This window comes from Mus caroli, unplaced genomic scaffold (assembly GCF_978045245.1).
Source record: "Mus caroli unplaced genomic scaffold, Mus_caroli_1 scaffold_2, whole genome shotgun sequence".
In the NCBI taxonomy this organism is placed as follows: Eukaryota; Metazoa; Chordata; class Mammalia; order Rodentia; family Muridae; genus Mus; species Mus caroli.
The window spans coordinates 28,641,165-28,666,386 of record NW_028227257.1 but is presented as its reverse complement, the minus strand read 5'-3'; the positions used below and the strand labels follow the sequence as shown (position 1 = coordinate 28,666,386).

General features: G+C 41.1%; 1 protein-coding gene across 1 annotated transcript; it reads left to right on the top strand.

The window, feature by feature from the left end:
• Positions 1–1,331: 1,331 nt before the first annotated feature.
• Positions 1,332–23,595, top strand: Gins1 (GINS complex subunit 1). Its single transcript, XM_085829093.1, has 7 exons — positions 1,332–1,534; positions 4,343–4,407; positions 7,686–7,784; positions 9,412–9,502; positions 17,120–17,236; positions 19,722–19,796; positions 23,153–23,595. Exons 1-7 carry the CDS (start codon positions 1,460–1,462, stop codon positions 23,219–23,221), a joined length of 591 nt encoding a protein of 196 aa, XP_085685219.1. The 5' UTR covers positions 1,332–1,459; the 3' UTR covers positions 23,222–23,595.
• Positions 23,596–25,222: the final 1,627 nt, after the last annotated feature.

The following is a 25,222-nucleotide window of genomic DNA, read 5'->3' as shown; positions in this document are numbered from 1 at the left end:
TACTTGACACAAACGTAATTTTATCTGGGAAGAGGGAATCTTGAGGAACTGCCTTCATCAGAATGGCTTGGACAGTCTGTAGGAGTATTCTTAATTAATAATTGACTTGGGACAGCCCAGACCACTAAGGGGAGTGTCACCCCAAGGCCTGGGAAGCCATGGGAAGCCAGTAAGCAGCCTTCTTCCAGGATCTCTGATTTCCTGCCCTGAATACCCTTTATGGCATGGAACTACAACTGCAAGATGAAATTAGCTCTTTCCTTTTTAATCTTTGGTTATGGTGTCTCATCACAGAAACAGAAGGCAAATCGAGAGTATTTTTACTGTTTTTTGTTTGTTTATTTTTAAGATGGGCTCCTTTAGAATTCCTGAACTGAATTGAAGTAATCTTTCTCTGTCACAAAAGTTCTGGGACTGCAGGCATTCCACCATCAGTTCAGAACCAATTTTAAACTGCTGTTATCTGCGACATTGTCCAGTTTGCGAATATTTTTAACTGTTTTAAAATCAAAAAGTGCCAGAGCAGAAAGTTGGAAGCATAGAGATAAGGTTCTGATCAGTTTATGAGCCATGTGACCTGCAGAGAGTTAACTTTTCTCGTTTACCAGTTCTGCATACTAATAATCTCTTAAGGAAAGTTGTGAGAAGCTAAATATATGTCATAGTTCCTACCATACTGAAAGTACCCAATAAAAGACAGTTTCTTAGGCTGGGGAGATGGCTTAGCGGGTAAGAGCACTGACTGCTCTTTCAAAGGTCCTGAGTACAAATCCCAGCAAGTACATGTGGCTCACAACCATCTGTAATGAGATCGGACGCCCTCTTTTGGTGTGTCTGAAGTCAGCTACAGTATACTTACATATAATAATAAATAAATTACAAAAAAAAAGACACCCCTCCAATCTCCAAACCCCTGTTTTTTTTTTTTAAAAAAACTTTTCTCTTTAATGTTAAACAACCGGCACTGCAAAACTCAAACACTGCATCATAACCAGTAGTTTCTCGACTTTTCTTCAACCTAAAGGTGCCTCTTGCAATCTAAAGATAATTAATTCAAATGGAAAAAATAAAAAGGAGGAGAAGAATGTGCACTTTACTTTGCTGGACAATCGAAAACAGCCCTTTGTTTCAGCCCACAATCTTAGACGCAATTTACTTTCTGGCTTTGCCAGGGAGGAGGAAACCATCCTCTTTAACCCCCATTTTCCTGAAGCTCAGTGAGGTTGCGCAATAAAATAAAATGTTCCTTCTCGGCTACCTTAGTTTAGTTCTCTCCCACCCACCATCTCCACCCCGCACCAGTGCACTTCTATTGGTTGAGCCTATTTGGCGCCAAAGCGAGGAGCTGGTTGCTGGTGTTGTGCGACTCTGAACAATAGAAGTGCCGCGGCTTGGGAACTAGCGACCGTTTGGGGTGACTTGGCAGTTGTCGGCACCACGGGACCCGGGCGCGTCCGTCATGTTCTGCGAAAAAGCTATGGAGCTTGTCCGCGAGTTACACCGCGCGCCGGAAGGGCAGCTGCCGGCCTTTAACGTGAGGAGCGGCGGCCGGGAAGGGGCGTGTCGAGGGCCAGGCCTGGGGGCCTAGGGCGGGGCCTCATGCCTTGGGGCGGAGCCTATGCCTGCTGTTGCTTGCTGGAGATTTTTTTCTCAAGTGTTGGTTGCTGGGCTAACTTTATCTCTTTGCTAGATTCCGAGATCGGAAACAACAAGTTTGAAACGGGGCCAAATCGTAGGAAGAAAAAGACTCATTACTTAGGTTACTTGTTGATTTGGTGACTTGCCCCATCTGAGCATTTCTTGTTTTCGTTTTTTTTGAGATAAGTCCTCATGTAGTCCAAGCTGGCCTGGAACTCTATTTAAAAAACAAAACAAAACAAAACAAATTATGAGTATGTGCCTCATTTGCATGAAGGTGCTTCATGGAAGCCAGAAGAGGGTGTGGGCTATAGGTGGATTGTGGGTGCCAGAGCCATCCCTCCAGATCCACATGCATCTTTATAGCCAGCTTCTTGATGAGCCAATAGCATCTTAATATAACCCCAGTAGTTCTGGGGATTGCTATGAAGCTGTATCCCAGCTTCAGCCTTTGTAAACCATAGATTTGCTTTTCTTGCTTGTAGATTATTGCCTCCCTCCCCCACCCCCCATGTATCTGGGAGCTGACATGTCATGGAACAGGGCCATGTGAAATCATGTAGAATGCAGTCTTTATTTCTGGCCTCTTTTGCTCAGTATAATGTATTTGAGACTATTCTAATATTCAGTAGTTCAGTAGTTTTACAATGCTTTTTTTAAAGGATTTATTTTAAAATTTTGTGTGTATGAATGTTCTGCATGCATGTATATATGTGGCAGTGTGCATGCCTGGTGTCCACAGAGGTCAGAAGATATCAGTGGATTCTCCTGGAACTGACAGTTATAGACAGTTATGAATCACCATGTGGGTGCTAGAAATGTCGAACCTGGGTCCGGTTAAAGGAGCAACCAGTGCCCTTAATCACTGAGCCATCTCTCCAGCCCCTATTGCACTTTTCTTCCTTTTTTTTTTTTTTAAGACTTACTTATTTATTTTACATATGTGAGTGCACTGATGCTGTCTTCAGACACATCAGAAGAGGGCATCAGATTCCATTACAGATGGTGTGAGCCACCATGTGGTTGCTGGGAGTTGAACTCAGGACCTCTAGAAGAGCAGACAGTGCTCTTAATCTCTGAGCCCATCCCTCCAGCCCCCTATTGCACTTTTCCAATGGCTATTTGTTTTATCTTTTAAAAATACACATACAAATATAAACTTGACCATTTTAACTCAGTGTGTGCGCCAGTGCCACTAATTACATTCACATTGTTGTCCAGTCTTCCTCACTGTTTCCAAACCCATTTCATTACTCCAGCAGAAACTTTGTCACTGTTGAGCAGCAATGCCCAGTCAGTCCCCCTTTTCTCACAGGTCCTGATCATCACTTTTCTGTTATATTTATTTACTTATGTGGGTTGGGACATACCATAACACAGGTGTAGAGGTTAGGGGACAAGAGAGTTGTCCTTCTACTGTGTGAGTTACAGGAGGTCAGCAGTCTAGGAAGTAAGTGCCCTTACATGGCGAGCCATCTCACCTGCTCTTTATTTTTTAAAGGACAGTTTTCATTAAGTTGTCAAAGCTGGCCTCAACCTGAGATATTCCTTCCATTTGCTGGCATGGATTCTAGGCCTGTGCTGCTGTGTCTGGCTACATTGCTTTTCTGTGTATGAATTTGCCTTGCCTGGTATTCCAAGTAAGGAGACTCAGACTATAGTCCTTTTGTGTCTGGTGATTCTGGTTTAATGTGGAGTTTTCAGGATCTATGTTTACCATGTGTCGGTACTCATTCCTTCTCATAGCGGAATTACATTCCATTGAGTGATATACCACATTTGGCTTATCTCTCGATCTGTTGGTCCTTTGAATTATTTTTGCTTTTTGACTATTTTGAATAATTCTGCCCAGTCAGTGTGTGCCTATAATTCCAGGATTTGGGGTGCTGAGGCAGGAAATGTAATGTGAGTTTTAGGTCAGCCTGGGTCACATAGTACTAGTAAGACCCTGTCTCAAGAAAACAAATCATGGGGCTGGAGAGATGGCTCAGTGGTTAAGAGCACCGACTGCTTTTCCGAAGGTCCTGAGTTCAAATTCCAGCAACCACATGGTGGCTCACAGCCATCCGTAATGAGATTTGATGCCTTCTTCTGGTGCATCTGAAGACAGCTATAGTGTACTTAGATATAATAATAAATAAATCTTTAAAAAAAGAAAACAAATTATGAAACCCTAAAGATAAAAAAAAATTCAAACACAACACAATTGTTTGTAAGTTTTTGTGTGAGTTGGAGATTTAGTTCAGCACTAGTGGAGGGAATAACAAAGCAAAAAGAAAGAAAACCCGGGCTTGTGTATAACAACCTAGGAGTGGAGTTGCTGGGTCATATGGTAGTTCTGTTTAGCCTTTTTTTTTTTTTTTTGGTGCCAGGCACAGAGCTCACGGTCTTATGCAAGCTAGGAATGTGTTGTTCAAGATAGGGTATATCTGTGTAGTGCCCGAAGACTTTGAGTTCTTGGTCTACCTGCTTGGCATCCTGTGTTCAGGAACTACTTCGTCCATTCCCTTTAATAGTTTGAATAGCTGTGGAACCGATTTCCACAGAACTATACTACTTTATGCTCCTTGACAACATCTATTGCTATGAAAATATTGTGAAGCCTTTTTTTTTTTGTAGTAAGGTATGCAAATGAAAAATCATAGAGATTGAAATGAATAGGTGAATCAATGGATGCATATCAGTATCAGTTTCTACATTTCAGGAGGACGGACTCAGACAAGTTCTGGAGGAGATGAAAGCTTTGTATGAACAAAACCAGTCTGATGTGTAAGTTGTGCTAATATTGATGTTTTAAAAATAAGAAATGACATGTTAAAATCAGAACATGTTATATCTCTTTGGGGATGTTTGTTTTGTTTTTGTTTTTGTTCCCTTTTTTTTGTTTTTTTTTTTTTTTTTTTTCGAGACAAGGTTTCTCTGTATAGCCCTGGCTGTCCTAGAACTCACTCTGTAGACCAGGCTGGCCTCGAACTCAGAAATCCGCCTGCCTCTGCCTCCCAAGTGCTGGGATTAAAGGTGTGCGCCACCACGCCCGGCCTTGTTTTTGTTTTTATTTTAATTCTCTTACTCTGTTTTAACCAACTTGCACAAGTGAGCACAGGACCAGATCTTAAAGGGTTTTCTGCTACTCTGTGCTTGGACAGTGCTTCATAGGTGCTAGATGCTTAATATGACTTCACGATGTGTTGTGATGTGTAACTTCTAAGTTGAAGAAACTAAAGTAGACTTAAAAAGGTGAGACAGGAACAGATAAAGACCACAATGCAATTAAATACTTAGTTCCCACTCTTTGTTTTCATTAACAGATGCCTTAGTGAGTTTGGAAGAGAGGGCCCATTGAGCAGAAATAGCAGTGATCTCTGACAGCATGAGTAGAGTTCATTGAGAACTGGTATCATATTTAGCAGGTCAAAAAAGGGGCTGGACTGTTTAAAACTGGGCATGGTAACTCCCACAATGGAGAATCTGGACGGTGTGAACAAACTTCAAAGGCTGCCATCACATAGTAAGACAAAAACGGGTGCTGCGAGCTAGGTCAAAGCTGAGGTAGTAAAGTGTTGTTGTCCCTGCCCCCCACTCTGAGAGAGGGTTTCTTGCTATAGTCTTGACTGTCTTAGAATTCGCTTTGTAATGCAGAGTGTCCTCAAAATCAGAGATCTACTTGCCTTTGCCTTCCAAGTGTTGGGATTACTGCCCAGTGGCAGTCAGAATCTTAACTGGAGAGGCTTATGAGCTACTTGGATATAGAAATTAATAATATGGGGCATAGAAAACCATAGGAACACAATGCATGCAGATAACAGAAAAATCTTTACCAGTAGAATGAGGAACTAAACAAACAGCAGGGCTGAGGTAAATGTGAGTCAGATGTCAGGTCTTAAACTCGATTCTACAAAGTTGTTAATTAATCCATTCGACAGACATGCTGATAAACGTTTCTGGTATTTCCTTGGTAAATAACATAGTCTAGATTTCTGTTCATGACCCTTCCTATTTAGGAGACAGATCCTAAGTACAAACGTGCATGATGGAAGATGTGCTCTAAAGGAAGGCCATAGGAGAGGATAGTGCTAGGAGACAATACAGAGCATAACAAATGGAGGAATTGAGAGAGTTCCTTAAGGAGAAGACATTTTAGCTGAGGCTTTAAGAATTAGATTTTACTCACAAAAACAGTTAGTGTGGGCAGAGAACATCCAGACAGTGGCCCTAGCAAATGCCAAGGATCATAAAGAGGCAAGTACTCAGGAAAGTCCACTTAGAGACCAGTGTGGCTAGAACTTAGCAGGAGGAGAGGGTGATAGCAGATGAGACATTTGTGTATGAGCTGGGTAGTCTTTGTTTTGAGGTCATCCTGGCTGCTGTATGTATTTAACAAGCAGAGAGGAGGGGACACAGTGTTAAGTCAGGTCATTAAAAAAGTGACCTGGATGCCGGGCATGGTGGCGCAGGCCTTTAATCCCAGCACTTGGGAGGCAGAGGCAGGCGGATTTCAGAGTTTAAGGTCAGCCTGGTGTACAGAGTGAGTTCTAGGACAGCCAGGGCTGCACAGAGAAACCCTGTCTTGAAAAGAAAAAAAAAGTGACCTGAACTATAATAAACAGAATAAAAATATATTTTGGAGTTAGCCTATTAGGTCTTGGTCCAGTAAGGGACTGAATTTTCTGTATTCTCTCTCTACTTTGTGCCATTGAATGGTACTGAAATTTGTCACTTTGTTAAGTTCTCTCTGGGGAGGTGGCCATTGTTTCTGGTTAAAATTATTTGTGAGGGGGCTGGAGAGATGGTAGTGGTAAAGAGGACCAGCTGCTCTGGAGAATACTGGGGTTTGATTTCCAACACCCACGTGGCAGTTCACAATGGTCTCTAACTTCACTCACTGGGTATTTGACACCCTCTTCTGACCTCTGTGGGAACTCCACGCATGTGGTATAAACACCCAAACATATAAGGTAAAATATTATTTATTATTATTTATTCATATATTTATTTATTTTGAGACAGGGTTTCTCTGTGTAGCCCTGGCTGTCCTGGAACTCTCTCTGTAGACCAGGCTATATCTGACTCCCAAGTGATAGGATTAATGGTGTGAACCACCACCACCCAGTTCAAATAAAAAGGATTTTTAAAAACAAATAAGATAGGGCTGGTGGGATGACTCAGTGGGTAGAGGTCCTTGCTACTAAGCTTGATGATTTGAGTTTAATTCCCAGGAACCACGTGGTGAAAGGAAAGTGAAAGTTGCCTTCTTATCTGTTCTCTACATGAACTGCATGCACAAATACATAAATGCAAGAAAAAATGTAAGAATGACTTGTCAACAGAAATGAATCATCATTGATCATGAATCCATCCACTAATCACGTGTAAATATAAAAAGTTTTACATGTGTTTTTTAAATTATTCTTCTATTAAATTTAGGTAATCTTTTGAGAAAATATCTCATTTTGTAGTTCAGGCTTAGCTAAAGCTTTCTGCCCTGCCTTGTTTCCCAAGGGCTGGGATTGTAAACATGGTGCCACCATGCCCTGCTAGTCCATATGTATTGTATTGGTCCCTTATAATCCAGGAGTTATATTCTTACATTGCAAGCAGTTGCAAGGAATGTGGGAAATTAACCTGAGCTCCATAGAGTGGCAGAAGTGTGTCGAATGGCTCTATGCGGTTAGTGGAGTAGTTTAATGCTAGGGCACTTGCCTATCATGTTTGGGGCCTTGGGTTTAATCTCCAGCATCACAAAAACAAAACAACCTAGGTATTCAGTAACAAATACAAGGTCTAACTACTTTATGTAGTCTTGAACACACAGATTTTTCTGCCTCTGCCTCTTAAATGCTGGGATTAAAGGTGTGCCCCACCACACCCAGTACTGGTTTTTTATCTTTTAATATACTGGTGAAAGCCTTGGCGGGGAGGTAGCTCCCCTGCCCTGGGTAACTGCTACTCGCTGTAAATAGATAAAACAAGCAAGTCAGTCAGTCATTCATGCTTTTGCCACTCACCTACCCTGTATCTGTTTCTTGTTCCTTACTTGTTTTTATCAGGAATGAAGCAAAGTCAGCTGGACGAGGGGATCTGATACCAACCATCAAATTTCGGCATTGTGCTTTGTTAAGAAATAGACGCTGCACTATAGCATACCTGTGAGTGTCTTGGGTTTTGCTTGGGGTGTCAGGGAACCTAGGAGGGTTTTTGATGTAATTTGGTTTCTCAGTGGGTAGCAAGGAAGAATAAAAGTTTCTATTGTTCATTTTTATGTTTTTTGTTTGTTTGGTTTGCTTATTTTTGAGACAGGGTTTTACCTATGTAACCATGGCTGACTTTGAACTTACTATATAGACAGGTCTACCTTGAACTCAGAGATCTTTTTGCTTTTACCTCATGAGTGCTAAGATTAATGTCATGTGCTTTAAAAGATTTTTTTTTTTTTAATTATGAATCAGTAGTATATTCATGAAAAGAGTGAGAATGATATAACTTGCCCCGTGGAACTTAGTTCTTCAATCTTAGTGTTTTGTTACATTTCAAGATTTATTTATTTATTTATTTATTTATTTATTTATTTATTATAGTGTTCTGGCTGCGTGTATGCCTGAACACCATAAGAGGGCCCCAGATCTCATTACAGATAGTTGTGAGCCACTATGTGGTTGCTGGGAATTGAACTTAGGTCAGGACCTCAGAAAAAGCAGGCAGTGTTCTTCAGCTCTGAGCCATTTCTGCAGCCATTTTTATGCTGTACTGGTTTGGAGTATCATGATAACTCACTACTGAATTCGTCATACTTTGCTTTTCTGAGCAGCAGGTGTTGCAGGAAATATTAAAAAAAAATAGAACCGGCCCATTGCCACACTTGTGCCTCTGTCCCAGCAGCCTGGCCAGCCATGCACTGGCGGGCAATGGCCAACCTGTTTTTATCTCTTGGAGACTCTGACTCAGAACTCCACAATCTCTCTCGCTACCATGCCAGCCCCATGATTCAAATCTCCACGGCCTTTGTGGTGTACATCTGGCAAACCCACACTTTGCCACTGTACCTTTCTTGAACCCAGACGAGTTGCTGCGTGAAAGAAAATACAACACAAATTTAGTTCAGAAACAATGGTAACTCAATCTCTGGGTGCAACAACTAAAACCGAAACAACTAAAATCAGATTTTAATAAGGCTTACAAGATGATTTTTCTGCTGGCGAATCCTTGCAGATCCGCCATGATACCAGGAAACTCTAGCAGCTACATCTTACCCATCTGCTGTCCCTGTTCCAAAAGGGACCTAAGTCTCTCCTGCTACCTCTCTTCTTCCCTCCAACCTGGAAGTCCCAACTACTCGCCCAGTGGTTGGCTCCTTTAGTCATTAGGTGTTTGGTTCACAAGAACAACACCAGGCCCATCCACAAGAAGCAGGGACCTCATGGCCTTTGTAACTACTGCACATATTGTCACATTTGGAGAAATAAACAATGCCTTTTGGTATTTGTCAGGTTGAAACAGGGTCTGATATAGTCCTGGCTGGCCTTGAACTCAGAGATCTTCCTGCCTCTGCTTCTAAAATTCTGGGATTAAATGCATGTACCACCACACCACACCTAACAATCTAAACTTCTTGTGCACATTTTTTTCCATTGTCCCAAAGATGGTTGCTGTTGATGTCTTTCTATCAGTAGCCAAAGTCCACATGCTCCATTTAGGGTTTTGTGAGTCTTGAGTCTTTTCATCAGAATGACCTTTGACCCTTTTATTCTTATACCATCTAATCTTTTCATGTCCTAGGTATGACCGGTTGCTTCGGATTAGAGCACTCAGGTGGGAATATGGGAGTGTCTTGCCAAATAGTTTACGATTCCACATGTCTGCTGAAGAAGTAAGTTAACACAATTCAACTCTATTAAATTGCTGCTCTCTAATAGTAGTTTCCAGTGTTTCTTTGTTTTCAATGACTACTCGTCAATTTCTAACTCGGACTAACTCCTCACATAATTATATAGGAAGTATGTGGTAGGGTGTAAGTCTTAAGTACCATGTGGAAAACTTTTAGTATTTAATAAAATAGAGTCTCAATATGTTATTTATGAGTGATCTATCTTTGAGATTAAAAACTGGTATTATTACTTGACTGTCTTATATATAATATGTGCATATATGTACAATAATCAACATTACAAATTCATATTGGTAATAAGTCTTGATTGATCCAGTAATCAAGGCACAGGATTACTCCAGATACTGGATTAGAGCCAGATAAACTTAAATTCTGACGATTTAAGAAGTGTCTATCTCCCTATACCTAAATTCTGTCCTTTAAAAATAATAGAGGTTTGCAAGGACTTCAGACACTAAATTGCCTGAAGTTAGACCACACTTCATCTAAGTCTTCCATGAGATTTCCCCTTACTTTAGACAACAGTTACAAGTTTTGACGTCCCATGATTTCTATAGGTTCAGGATGAGTCATAAAACTCAGAATATACTTCAAACTTTAAAGTCTTGAAGCTCAATGGGTACAAAGCAAAGTAGATATAGATTGGAACCAGCCAGACGAGGCTCACAAGGCAAGGGCTGAAAGGGTTGGAAACTCGAAGGTTCTGGTATCCTTGTGGATCAGAGCTTGATATCCTCTTGACACATTCCCTAATGAAGCACATAACGTTGTCATCCAGGTAGTCTTACACAACATTGGTGTCTAAGTGGTTGGGAGTTTATACTCTAGAGACATGACCATTGAATTACCAACCCTGTCACTGACCTCAGTCTTCTCCCCTCCCCCCTCAGGAGGTCACACTGTTAGTGAGATCCAGAGCCCAGTCTAGCTTCTACTCCGTGTCATGAGGTTAGCATAAACCAACCAGGGTCCACTATGAGTCATCTCATTAACAAGATACTCCTGATACTTATCTGTCCTCAACCCTATTTGCATACTGTACTACACCTATTGATTTGTGGGTGTTGAACCAACCTTTTGTCCTTGGAGTGAAGTCAACATACATGGTCGAGATCTGGTCTTCATGTGTCCATGGATTTTTGTGTTTATGCTCATCAGGGAACTTTGACTATAATGTTCTTTTTTTTTTTTTTTTTTTTGGTTCTTCAAGACAGGGTTTTTCTGTGTAGCCCTGGCTGTCCTGGAACTCACTCTGTAGACCAGGCTGGCCTCGAACTCAGAAATCTACCTGCCTCTGCCTTCCAAGTGCTGGGATTAAGGGTGTGCACCGCCACTGCCTGGATATAGTGTTCTTTTTTTGTTGTTGTTGTTGTGTCTTTATGGAGTTTTGGTGTCATGGTAATGCTGGCTTTGTACAGTTTGTCACAGTTTAAAAGTGTTAGCTCTTCTTGAAAGGGTTGGTAGAATTTGACAGTGAGCCTATCTAGTCCTGAGGCTTTTTATTATTTCTCACCTCTTACTACACTTTGGCTTGAACAGTTCTTGTTCTCCTAGGACCTTGAGGTGCATTGCCAGGTAATTTATTTGATATCTAATTTCTCAATATAGGTGCTTATAGCTACCACCTTTCCTCTTAGAACTGCTTTAGCTATGTGCCAAGAGTTCTGGTAAATTACATTCTTATATTATTTGATTCTAGGAAATTTTCAGTTTCTTCCCTACTTTCTTCAAAATTATATTATTAAGTCTTCAAGTACTTGTATAGTTTCAATATTCTTCTTGTTGACTTCTTGTTTTACTACATTAATTTGATAAGATATGAAAAGTTATTTAGATGCTCTTTTTTTTTAAGATTATATTTTATGTATGTGAATATGCTGTAGTTGTCTTCACACACACCAGAAGAGGGCATCAGATCCTATTATAGATTATTATGAGACACCATATGGTTGTTGGGAATTGAACTCAGGACCTCTGGAAGAATAGTCAGTGCTCTTAATCACTGAACCTTCTCTCCAGCCCTCTCTTGTATTTCTTAAGGCTTGATTTGTGGCCCAGAACGTGAGTTCTTTTCCAGAAGCTTGTGGGCTCCCTGCTAGATAGCCAGTCTGTGTACCTCTGATAAGCGCATGTGGTCTATGGTGTAGCTTGTTTTTTTAGATTTATGTATATGAGTGGTTTGCCAGCATGTATGCATGGACACCATATGCATGCCTGGTGCTCTTAGAGGTCAGTAACTGGGTCAGATTCCCTGGAACTGGAATTACAGATGATTATGAGCCACCATGTTGATGCTGGGAACTGAACCTAAGCCCTCTACAAAAGCAACAAGTGTTCTTCACCACTGAACCATCTCATCAGCCCCTGCAGTATAATTTAACTCAGAGGTTTCTTTGTTATCAAAGGGTTTTAATTATCAAAATGAGGTGTTGAAATCACCTACTACTTAGTGTGTCTGGGTCTTTGTGACCGTTTATAGACAGTTACCAGTATTCGTACCTCGACGTATATTTCCAAGTTTTATATCATCTTGTAATTCTTTTTTGCTTTGGTTTATATATATATATATATATATATTTACACATATATATATATTTATTTATTTACACACATATATATATATTTATTTACACACATATATATATATATTTATATACACATATGTGTGTGTGTATCAACTATAATATGTTATAGAAAGATTCTTCTCTAGTCATGTGTCTTTAGAGTCCTAATGCCTCTTGTGCCTGGATATCTTTCTCTAGATTTGGGAATTTTTTGTTGTAATTTCATTGAGTAGAATCTCTCAAACCTTTACAATTTATCTTAACTTCTATCCTGTGGATTCTTAGGTTTGGACTCTTGCTTGTGTGGCAGAACTCTGTCATTGTCTCTGTGGTGATGCTTGGATATAGTGTTTCATCTTCTGCTCCATGGCATCTTTTTTTTTTTTTTTAATTCATTGAGGGTTTTTTTTTTTTCTTTTTATTAACATTATCACAACATCAGAGTCTTTGCGGCCAGTTCTTCAGAAGAAAATTACGGACTTTCATCTCAATTCACCCATTTTACTACCTCACCCTCTGTATTGCTGACTTTTTCTCTTTAGGTTTTGGATCGAATGAAACCATTTATTTGCATTGTCTTAGAAGACATTGATCAGTCTTTACTAGTAAACTTCTGGGATCATTATCTAGCATTTTGGAGGAACTAGTTTGCCACACTTTCTATTTTTGGTCTCTGTCTTACGATGTACATTTCTGTCTGTCTAGATCTCTCTTCCTGTTTTATTTGGAAATCTTTAAGGCTTAATCTCTAGTACTCTCCGTAAAGAAAAAGCAAGTTTCTGCAATAGCAACAGCTAAGAAGCCCAAGATACAGAAATACACGCAAAGACGGGGAATGCAGAAGTGAAACTGGCAAAGCTGCTACAGGATATGGGGCAAAGGCAATTTTTAGAGTGAGTGTGGAAATAGAAAATGAATGACATAAAAGAAGACAGCAGGGAAAAGGGAGAAATAGAAAAACAATGTTTTAACACAAGAAAGAGGAAAGAAGCTGAGTGAGAAAAATGTTACTCAGGGAAAAGAGCAAGGACTAGAAAACAGCAGATGATGTCCCAGTCATGAAAACGTTCAACAACTGGCAAGTGTAAGGAGAATATATATGTATTTTTAATGAGTACTTAAAACCAGTAAGCTAAGGTCGAATCATTCTAAATATAGAGAGGGAGCTATTAAAAAAGGGCAAGACATGGGGCAAAAAAGAAAAGGAGAAAAAACCCATTGCCTAACAGTGAAAAATATCTATAAACTAAATTAGATGAATCACAAAACCAAAACAAAACCTTTAAAAATGGGGAAGACTGTGCAAGAGGGCATAGACTGTAAGAGCCAGAGCAGTCTGCTGTGGGACTGTCTAGAAATGACAAGGAAGCGTCACTCATCATACCCTAGCAATGTGGCTGCCTAACCAGGACCTGGAAAAGTGCACCCCAAGTAGACTGCTAACAAAGACAGAGGCCGAAAATAGAAGGTGTGGCAGAGTCCTGGGGCTCTGTCCACAGACACAGCACTGCAGGGAGGAGTTGACCTTCCTAGGGGTGAGCTGCCTCACTCGTTATCCAATCCAAATGGTTAGCCGTGAAACCACATACATTCAAGTAACACTAAATAGACTGAGCAGACATGTGTATATAGCAGTATATATGTTTATCTATACACAGAAACACACACACACACATACACACACACACATATATATATATACACACACACATATACATACACACATACATATATATATATACACACACACACACATATATATATGTATGTATATATATATATATATATATATGACTTTGAGGGAGGAAGGATGTTACATAGGAGGGATTGGAGGGAGGAAATGAAAGAGGAAAATGATGTGGTTATATTTTAACTAAAAAAAAAATTCAGCAATTTTTTTGATTGTTTTAGGTGTTGGTTTTTTGAGACAGGGATTCTTTGTGTTGCCCTGGCTGTCTTGGAACTTACTGTGTAGACTCTAGATGCCTGTAAGAGTTTATTTATTTATATTTTTGTTTTTGTTTTTCAAGACAGGAATTCTATTTGGAGCCCTACCTGTCCTGGAACTCACTCTGTAGCCCAGGCTGGCCTTGAACTAACAGCAATCCGCTGCCTCTGCCATCTGAGTGCTGGAATTAAAGGTGTGCACCACCACCAGCCCAGCTATTTTTTTTTCCCACAAATAAAGTAAAAATGTCCAGGCATTGTAGTGCACACATTTAATCCCAGCACTCAGGATGCAGAGGCAGGCAGATCTTTGTGAGCTCAATGCCAACTTGGTCTATATAGCAGATTCCAGGACAACCAGGGTTACAGGGTGAAATTGCCTCAAAAAAACAGACTTGTTTTGAGGAGCACAGGCCTTTAATTCCAGCACTGGCAGAGGCAGGTGAATCTCTTGTGTGTTCAAGGCCAGCCTGGTCTACAGAGTGAGGAGTTCCAGGACAGCCAGGGCTACACAGAAACCCTGTCTCCAAAACCAAAACAAACAAACAAACAAACAAACAAAAAGAGGTTAAATGTCTAAGTAACACTAAATAAGAGTACCAAAAAGAATAAAAAGTGAGGGATTCTTCCAGAGTTTGAGAGAAAACACAGATAAGGCACTAGAGTACCTATGGCCATTTTTGAGGTCCTCAGCAATTGGAGCCTACCAGTTCCATTCCTGTGGGCAGGGTAGCTGAGCTGTGGGCCTTTGTCTTCCCTGAGGTTTTTATAAGCTGTTGCTTGCCAGGAGCCTGCCCACCTAAGGGAACAGGTGTTGAAGTGGAACACAGCATTGGAAGCAGGGCAAAAGATGACGATCGGCTCTTCTGTGCTAAAAATGTAACTCGTTATCACTGTTCCTGTGCTTCATTAAGTGCTAGGAAAACCTAACTCTTTATCTCTTATAATTCTCTGCTTGGTAAGTGTTAACTCTTACTTTATACTTCTCTGGCAGTTAGCATACACTGTAGAGCATTGGAGAGTTCAGTGAAGGATTTCTTGCTAAGGCTCCTTTCTTTATTGCCTGGGAGCCTAGCCCCTCACTGGCCAGGTGAGAGGGAGGCTTGGAGCAATTAGCCTTTATTAAACTAGGAAAAGTGAGTCTGTGCAGAGTGAAGCACTTTTATACATGCAAATATGCACAGAAACACACACACATTCATATATACATTGATACATACATATTTTTACATACATACTTTGGCCAGGCCCAGCCATCTGTCTCATCAGCTTACATACTTACACACACACACACACACACACACACACACACCTATACTTATACACACTAACACATCAAGAGGAAAGAGCAAAAGCCTCCATGAGCACGATTCATTGAGCAAGCTCCAGCACAGAAAGAACTCACACATTCTGGATGAAAAATAAATTCCAGCATTTATTGCATAGAAAAAGAAACAAATTTCTACCCTTTTTTGCTCAATGAATTAAATCCAAGTCTGTAAAAAAAAAAAAAAAAAGCCCTGTCCTTATCAGTAAGAAAAGCCTGCCTGCTGCTTTCTGCTCACTGCAGCTCCTTCTGCTCTCTGTGTTCTAACCTGCATCTCCTCTCCCCTCAGGCCTGTTATATTCTGCTGTCTTCTGCTCCTCTTCCATTCTCCTTCTGCCTCCTTAATGTCATTGCTCCTAGTTTTTTGTACTTTTTTAGGAGAATAGATCACATGGTATTCCAAGCATCTCTCCTCAAAAGTTCACAAGTTCAAACAAATCCAAACCATAAATAAGAAGTAACAACAAGATGTTTACATGTGTTTCCACTAAGACTAGTTATCTAAGTAGTTATCATTACCTGCCACTAACTCCACAGGTTCATGTAAAGTTAAAAACTGTTAATTTTAAGTTAGCACGTTTCTGTCAAGAGGCATATCAGCTGAGTATACTCTCATTAGTACTGAAGTTTTGAATAGATGAAACCCCATCAATATTTTATCTCCTGTCCTTACACCAACAATAAATTGTTCATTTCCTTTGATGACCTTTAGTTAATAGTTTTACAACCTAAAGCAAGTATGCCTTAGTTGTAAATCTGTCTGCTTTCTTAGTGCAAACAGCCAGTGACATGTGAAGACTTGCAGAGTTGTTCTTTTATTGTTTGTTTTCCGAGACAGGCTTTCTCTGTGTAGCCCTGGCTGTCCTGGAACTCAATCTATAGACCAGGCTGGCCTCGAACTCAGAAATCTGCCTGTCTCTGCCTCCCAAGTGCTGGGATCAAAGATGTGTATTGCCACCACTGCCCGGCTGACTTACAGAGTTCTTTTTTTTTTTTTTTTTTGGTTTTTCGAGACAGGGTTTCTCTGTGTAGCCCTGGCTGTCCTGGCACTCACTTTGTAGACCAGGCTGGCCTCGAACTCAGAAATCCGCCTGCCTCTGCCTCCCGAGTGCTGGGATTAAAGGCGTGCGCCACCACGCCCGGCTTGACTTACAGAGTTCTAATTGCAGTTTTCTTATTACAGATGGCTCTAATTGCAGCTCTCTTATAAAGAGTTCAATAAGGAAAGGCATTATCAATAGCGAGATTCAACCCTGAGATTTAGCCTTGCCTCCAGGAGCTCATTCATCACAGTCCATGGTGAACCATCTCAGGAAAATCACCTGCTACCCTCTAGCCTCTCCTAGATGGGTTCTGACAGTTGCTCAGACCACACTGGCTAAGTGTCTGACATCTGCCAGAGCAGTTTTTATTTTGGAAGTTGTGATAGCTTTGTCAATTGGACACAACTTAAAATACCTGGGGAGATATCACTGGGCCAGTGGTCATGTCCGTGGAGGCTTTGCATAACTAAGTTAAGTCATGTGGGAAGATCCAGTCTTAGCACGTGTTGGCTTTGAAATGGCAGTACTAGCCGGGCAGTGGTGGCGCATGCCTTTAATCCCAGCACTTGGGAGGCAGAGGCAGGTGGATTTCTGAGTTCAAAGCCAGCCTGGTCTACAGAGTGAGTTCCAGGACAGCCCTGTCTCGAAAAACCTTTAAAAAAAAGTGCAATTTTTCTTAAACTTTGTCAAATGACTATTTTGTTGTTGTTGTTCACAGACGGAGTGGTTCAACCATTATAAAAAGTCTCTTGCTACTTACATGAGGTCACTGGGAGGAGATGAAGGCTTGGACATCACACAAGATGTGAAGCCCCCCAAAAGCCTATATATTGAAGTATGTGTACCTACTTTAATGCATATATTGTGCTACCCTCTATAAAACTAAAGGTTTACTGGCTTCTCTTAAAATGGAAAGAACCGAAAGAAGACAAAAGAGCGAGAGAGGAAGACAGTTTCCACCATCTTTAGGATGGACACCTAAAAATCTCATCAGGGGGCTGGTGAGATGGCTCAGTGGGTAAGAGCACCCGACTGCTCTTCCGAAGGTCCAGAGTTCAAATCCCAGCAACCACATGGTGGCTCACAACCATCCTTAACGAGATCTGGTGCCCTCTTCTGGAGTGTCTGAAGACAGCTACAGTGTACTTACATATAATAAATAAATAAATCTTTAAAAAAAAAAAATCTCATCAGTACACACATTTTAGTAGTTCTGTCTTTGGTACCACAAATAGATGGCCACAAAAAGAAAAAGTTTCTAAAGAGGTAGCAAACCTGTAGATTAAAAGATAAGACATAAAACACATTGTGCAGCTCTGTCAGATTCTGGTTTCAACCTGAAAACTTAGAACAATATTCATGAAGAACAGGAGAGATGATGACCCTGATTAAGAACACTTGGCTGCTCTCGCAGAGGATTCAGATTAAATCCTAGCACCCACACATGGCAGCTCAGCCATCTGTAACACCGGTGAGCCAGTGCCCTCTTCTGCCCCTCTTGAACACTGTATATACATGTGGTATACAGACATACATGTGGTATACAGACATACATGCAGGGAAAACACCCATATATGTGAAATGAAATTAGAAAAAATTAAAATATTCATGAGACAAGTGTGGGAACTTTTGGATATTAAATGAGTACAGATTGCACTTTGCATGCTGTAGGCTCAGCACCAGCCCCTCTTCCCCAAAGCCATTCCCCAAAGCAGTGGAGATTTCCCTCTAATACTCTAATTGTATTTCTCACATTAAGTTAAAAAGCTTTAAAGTCATTGTAAAATTTCAGGTTAATTTTAGGACATAGTAGAAGTACCTGCTACCTGCTGCTGAAGTCAGTGGTGGTCAGTGGAGTCCTAACTAACCCTTAGGAGAGTAAACTCTTTCTCAGTCCTCAGGAGATGAAATGCCTCCCTAATTTTCTTGATATCACTCAATGCTCTCCCTTAAAAAACAAAAACAAAAAACTCTTTACAAGTAATGTGTATTTACATGTGGGTGCATGGTAAACCTGAGGACAGTTTTGGGGAGTTGGTTCTCTCCTTATCTCGTGAGATGAGGGAATGAAACTTGGGTCACCAGTCTTAACAGTAAGCGCTTTACACTTTGCTCCATCTTGGCAGTCCAGAGAGTTAGTTCTTTTCCACTGCAGAAGTTGCTGTCCAAGACTGCCTTACTCTCTACCTTCCAACCAAGATCTTCTTTCAGTTTTGATAATCAATTTGCTTAAAGAGCAAGGTTAACAAGAATGAACTGGGATGATTAAGATTTATAAATTAAAAGATAACTCAGTCCAGTTTCACTTTTGCTTCTTATTATGGCACCAAATGAAAGTTGTGCTTTGCTGGGCGTGCTATCGCACACCTTTAGTCCCAGCACTCAGGAGGCAGAGGCAGGTGGATTTCTGAGTTCGAGGCCAGCCTGGTCTACAGAGTGAGTTCCAGGACAGCCAGGGCTACACAGAGAAACCCTGTCTCAAAAAACCATTAAAAAAAAAAAAAAAAAAAGTTGTGCTGTCATTTTCTGCTGCTAAGAATCCCTGGAATGACTCTCGGTCTTAGCGCCATCTTCCTTGAGACTCCTGCATGAGAGCGAAGTGGCCGAAGAAGAGAATGCGCAGGCTAAAGCACAAGAGAAGAAAGATGAGGCAGAGGTCCAAGTAAACCAGCCTGTGTACCCTCGAAGCCTGCGGGAGCAAAAGTGAGGGATGCTCAAGGCCGGGACGCTGGAACAAGCTGTTGGACTGTATGCTGCTGTCGGTAATAAGTCTTAGGAGACCTGGAACGTCACCTCACCACGATCACCTGGGAAAATGACTGCCATTCTTACAACCAAAACAGTCCCGCTGGCCCTCTGCCCTGGACCTTTGGCACTCTGGACTAGTTCTGGTCTCTCTTGTGGCCAAGTATAACTTGTGCACAATAAATCCTCTTGCTGTCAGCTGAAGAATCAAAAAAAAGAATCCCTGGAATGAATCTGCATATTGAAGATTGAAAGAATCTTTTCCAAAATTAGGAACTTACAAACTTAGCTGTGTCCTGTTCACATACTGATATATGGGTGGGTTCTTCAAAAATGAGGTTTGAGTGGATTTAAATATTATATGTTTAATATTCATACAGTTCTTATTTTCTTTTTGATCACTACCTATAATAATATAAACCAGTTATGGTGGGCGGCACAGCTATACTCTCAGCTAGTCAGGAAGCTGACACAGTGCAATCACTTGAGTTTGGAGAGCGGAGTTAGAGACTTACCTAGAAAACACGGCTAAGACCTCGTCCCTAAGGAAAAATCATGTTAATTTGTTCTTTCAGGTGCGATGTTTAAAAGACTATGGAGAACTTGAAGTTGATGATGGCACTTCAGTCCTGCTTAAAAAGAATAGTCAGGTACTTTCTGTTGACACATACTTTAACCCTTGTTAAGAATGTGTGTATGAGCAGCCAGGTAGTGGCTCACGCCTTAATCCCAGCACTTGAGAGGCAGAGGCAGGTGGAACGCTGAGTTTGGGGCCAGCTTGGTCTATAGAGCAAGTTCCAGGACAGCTAGGGCTACACAGAGAAAGCCTGTCTAGGAAAAAAAAAGAGAGAGAGAGAGAAAGAAGGAAGGAAGGAAGGAAGGAAGGAAGGAAGGAAGGAAGGAAGGAAGGAAGGAAGGAAAGAAAAGGAAGGAAGGAAGAAAGAAAAGAAAGAAAGAAAGAAAGAAAGAAAGAAAGAAAGAAAGAAAGAAAGAAAGAAAGAAAGAAAGAAAGAAAGGTGTGCATGGAAATGCTGGTTTTGATAGCAAAGTAATATCCCCTTCTGACATTCCTCTGTATCTCAGACCAGTTCTGGATTTTTTCTAAATAGTAAGACTTGAAGCAAATGTGTCATATGGCAAGAGAAAGTTAATTCATTTATTAGGCTTGTGGTTATATTTAATGTATTTTTCCTGAGTAGTTATTATAATAGGTCTTATTCTAGTTAGTTGACAAAGTATTTGGGGACTATTAAAATGTTGAATTTAAGGGTTGGTAATCCACCTGAGACAGGAGGAACAAAAGTTGAATACCAAGCAGGTGTAGTGGAACTTGTCTTTAATCCCAGCACTTTGGGAGGCAGAGGCAGGCAGATCTCTGAGTTCCAGGCCAGGCTGGTCTACATAGCAAGTTCAACACCAACCTAGGCTACAATTGTAAGCCATCCGTGGCAATTTTGTGAGTTCTTGTAAAAAGGTTTGGAGTTGTGCCTCATTGGTGAAGCACTTGTCCAGCGTGCATGAAGCTATGGGTTCATATCCATATACTAGAATAAGAAACAAAAGAATGTTGGATTAAGCTTTTCCTTGAAATTTTAAAAGTTCTTAAGTAACCATTTTTAGCTTAGCTCTTCATCTTAACCTTGTCCTTTAGAGCAAGAAATTGTGATGTAGATCAAAAACCTTTAAATACTTAATATGTAAGCAGAAGAGCTTAATAGGACAGATTAAATTTGTCAAGTTGTGAACAAGCTGAGACTTCATATTCCCACAGTTCATTTTTATCCTCTCTCCATTTTCTGAAATGGCAGTACAGAAGGGAAAGAGCCTCATAAGGCCACTCTTTCTTTCTTCTTTACCTGCCCTGCCATGTGGCTATTGACCATTTAGTATCATGCTGTTGTGGGCAACCTGGAACAGAATACTTCAGACCATCTGGTGCTCCAGCCCAAGAGAGTGACTCATCTGTCATTAGTGTGCAGGTGTCATTTCCTAAGATTAGGTTTTTTTAGGATGGATTTCTAGGACACCCTAAAATTTTTGTTAAACCACTGTTCGTTCCCATGTGCCTCCTTAAACATAATGCATCAAAACCAGATGGTGAATTAAAATGCTTTTTTTTTTTTTTTTCAAACAAACAACAAACCAACAAACAAACCAACCCCTATGTTCTGGAGGTGTCAGGGGAACCTGCAGTTGCCAAAAGCAAAGCTGTCCTCGGAGCAGGATGAGTGGAAGTGCTACTTCAACTTGGTGTGGTCTTCCTGGGCTCTGTGGTTGATCTGCCCACTGTGTCCTGAGGCAGTGAAGGCTGGGCCTGGTAATCTGCTCCTGTGTGGGCATGTGACCAGCATGCTCCTGTGTGGGCATGTGACCAGCATGCTCCTGTGTGGGCATGTGACCAGCCTCAACTGCTTAGTTATCTGTATTTGATTCCTGTTTTCTACTGCTTAATGTTAAGGAATTTCTAAATGACCTGATCCTGGGCCAGCACAATGACACAGTAAATAGAAGTCATAGTACACAGGCCCAGTGACTTGAGTTCAATCCCTTGATCCCTTAAGGTAACAGGAAAGAACCATATATATCTGGCCACATCTAAGACTGACTATAGATCTATATGGCTCATCCACATAGTGTAGATATTAGCGAGGAAATACTTAACACGTATTCTTTAAAACTTTTAAATATGGTGCTAAAGGAACTGTCAAGTGTGTCACTGGGTATTTTCTCTTTTTTTAAACACTTTTAATATTTTTTAAAGATTGAATCATTTATTTTATGTATGTGAGTATACTGTTGCTCTCTCCAGACACATCAGAAGAGGGACCCAGATCTCATGACAGATGGTTGTGAGCCACCGTGTGGGTGCTAGGAATTGAACTTGGGACCTCTAGAAGAGCAGTCAATGCTCTTTTTTTGTTTTTGTATTTTTGAGACAGGGTTTCTCTGTGTAGCCCTGGCTGTCCTGGAATTCACTCTGTAGACCAGGCTAGCCTTGAGCAGTCAATGCTCTTAACCACTGAGCCATCTCTCCAGCCTTTAATAATTTTTTTAAAGCATGGTGAATAAGGAGGTAGAGAGATGATGGTTCAGTGGTTAAACACACTTGCTGCTTCTGTGGAGGACCCTAGTCCAAGGTGATCCAGTGCCTTTTCTGGCCTCTGTGGGCACCAGGCATACATGTTGTACATAGGTACATGTAGGTAAAATACTCATTCACATAAAATAAAAATATATTTTTTTTTTTTGAGATAGTGTTACTCTGTGTATTCCTGGCTGTCCTGGGACTCATTCTGTAGACTAGGCTGGCTTCAAACTCAGAGATCCACCCGCCTCTGCCTCCTGAATGCTGGGATTAAAGGCTTGTGCCACCATCGCTGGCAAATATATATATATATATCTTAAGAATTATGCAGTGGGGCTGGTGAGATGGCTCAGCGGGTAAGAGCACTGACTGCTCTTCTGAAGGTCCTGAGTTCAAATCCCAGCAACCACATGGTGGCTCACAACCACCCATAATGAGACCTGACACCCAATTCTGGCAGAAGACAGCTACAGTGTACTTATTAATAATAATAAATAAATCTTTTTTTTAAAAGATTTATTTATTTATTATACATAAGCACACTGTAGCTGTCTTCAGACACTCCAGAAGAGGGCACCAGATCTCATTACGGATGGTTGTGAGCCACCATGTGGTTGCTGGCATTTGAACTCTGGACCTTCAGAAGAGCAGTCGGGTGCTCTTACCCACTGAGCCATCTCACCAGCCCATCTTTTTTTTTTAAAAAGAATTATGCAGTGACTTTTTTAAAGATAAAAACTTTACTAGTGTTGGATTAGTGGTATCAGTTTTACTTGGCTGTAACAGCCCATTAGTTAAGATCAGCTTTTGACTGCAGCGCTGTACAAGCTGATTAGGTATATAATTAGCTGCTGCTTCTTACGGATGCAAACTGTAACTGAGCTTTTCTCCCGTTTCTTTTCTCCGTCCTTTCACTTGCAGCACTTTTTGCCTCGGTGGAAGTGTGAGCAGTTAATCAGACAAGGAGTTCTAGAGCACGTGCTGTCCTGACTGTGTCCCGTGGTGACAGCGGCAGGATGTGAAGCTAAGCCAACTCACAGAAGGACGCGTCCTCACTGGACCTCCCCGTCCTTGGTTTTAAATTGACAGACATGCATTAACATAACCAAGATGGGCTGGGGTCCAGCTCATTGGTAGAGCACCTGCTTAGGGTCTGAGAAGCCCAGGGTTTCATCCCTAGTACCTCAAGAAACAAGACAACAAAAATCAAAGAGACGACAAAACCAAGAACTCTTGGCTAGGAACAAAATCTGCCAGCTCATAAGCCTTTGTTACAGGTTATCTCTCTAGTTATTCCATGCCCAGAGTAGTATTGTACTCTTATAATTGAAAATAAAGTCTTTGGTGTGAATCTGTTTTCACAGTGGGAATCTCCTGGTAGCTTGTCTTTGGTTGTCTTTCTTAGTGAATGCTTCTGGAATACGTTTCTAGACCACTCTGTCAAGTAAAGATAATAATTTATCACCAGGCTGCGGGAAGGGAAAGGAAGAGCCTGGAATTCGGAGTACTACAGTGGTAGCTCAACACTACTTGCAGGCTAGTGGGTACCAGTGTCATGGCTTTGTTCTTAAAATGGATGGAAACTATACATTTTTTCAAAAGTAGCAAATATTTATCCAATGGGATGTAAACATCAAGGGGTAGGGGAATAAATCTATACTTCCCTTAGCAGTGGGATAAGCCCCCAGGGAAGTTATTTTGGCTAAGTGAGTTTTAGTAAGCCAAAGATGATACTGAGCCTTCAGGAGCTGTGGGAGGCTGGACAGTGCTGAGCAGGTAAGCTATACTGTGTAGATGAGCAGATCGTTGAGAGGACACCGTGGTACTGCTGATGCTTTGCCTCAGCCTCCTTAGTGCTACAATCACAGTCTTGAGCTGCCTCGCCCAGCTTCAGCTGCCATTCTGGTTTGACATTCGTGTTCTTGTTGGTTTGCTTGAGACAGGATCCATGGAGCCCTGGATGTCCTGGATCTCACTATACAGTATAGGCTGGTCTTGAACTCACAGAGATCCACCTGCCTCTGCCTCCTGAGTGCTGGAATTAAAGGAGTGGACCACTAAATCAGCTTGGTTTTGGTTTCTAATTTGGTTTCATTTATATAGAGAATATACTTTTAAAATTACAAATAATTTTAAATATTTTTATTAACTTGAGAATTTCATGCAGTATATTTTGATCTTATTCACCTCCCAAATAATTTTTGATGAGGTATTGGGTATCATGGTGATAGAATAAACTTGGTATTACTTCAGTCTCTGTAATTTTTTGAGACTTGTATCAAGGCCCCAAACAAGGTTTATCATGGCAAACATTACAGGTCTACTTACTATTGCTGTGTTTGGGGGTAGAGTGAGTTTTCTATAAATGCCAGTTTCCTGATCATGTTGTTAGGCCCTTAACCAATTAATCTCCTTTCTGTGTGCACATGTGGTTGCCAATGTGTATGTGCACATTTATATGGAACCCAGAGATTGAGCTGGGTATCTTCCTCAACTGCTCGTCACCGTGTTTGTTTGTTTGTTGAGACAGTTTCTCTGTGTAACCTGGGCTGTTCTGGAACTTGCTCTGTAGACCAGGCTGGCCTCAAACTCAGACACACCTGCCTCTCTCTCCTGAATGCTGGCTGGGATTAAAGGCATGCACCCCAATTGCCTGGCTTTCACCTTGGTGTTTGAGCCCGGGTCTCTCACTGAACCTGAGGTTACTGATTCAGCTAAACTGGTTGGCTAGTAAGCTCTAGGGCACCTTCTGCCTCTGCTTTTGCATTTTGTGATGGAATTATAGATACACAGTGCTATGCCAGCTTTTTTATAAGGGTTCTCGAGATGTGACTAAACTCAGGTCCTTATATGCACAGCAGGAACTTTACCAACTGAGCCATATCTCCTGCCCTCTAATCTCCTTTTACTTCAGTTCCAGGCAGAGCCCAAAGTAAATAAGTGCACCTACTGTGAGGTAGGTTTTTGCTTGTTTGTGTTTTCTTTCTTTCT

Excerpts from the sequence above, each read along its gene's own strand:
- Gins1 (XM_085829093.1), top strand. The coding sequence starts at position 1,460 with ATGTTCTGCGAAAAAGCTATGGAGCTTGTCCGCGAGTTACACCGCGCG. Across the intron at positions 17,237-19,721 it reads CCAAAAGCCTATATATTGAA|GTGCGATGTTTAAAAGACTA; the intron begins GTATGTGTACCT and ends TTGTTCTTTCAG. Across the intron at positions 19,797-23,152 it reads TGCTTAAAAAGAATAGTCAG|CACTTTTTGCCTCGGTGGAA; the intron begins GTACTTTCTGTT and ends TTTCACTTGCAG.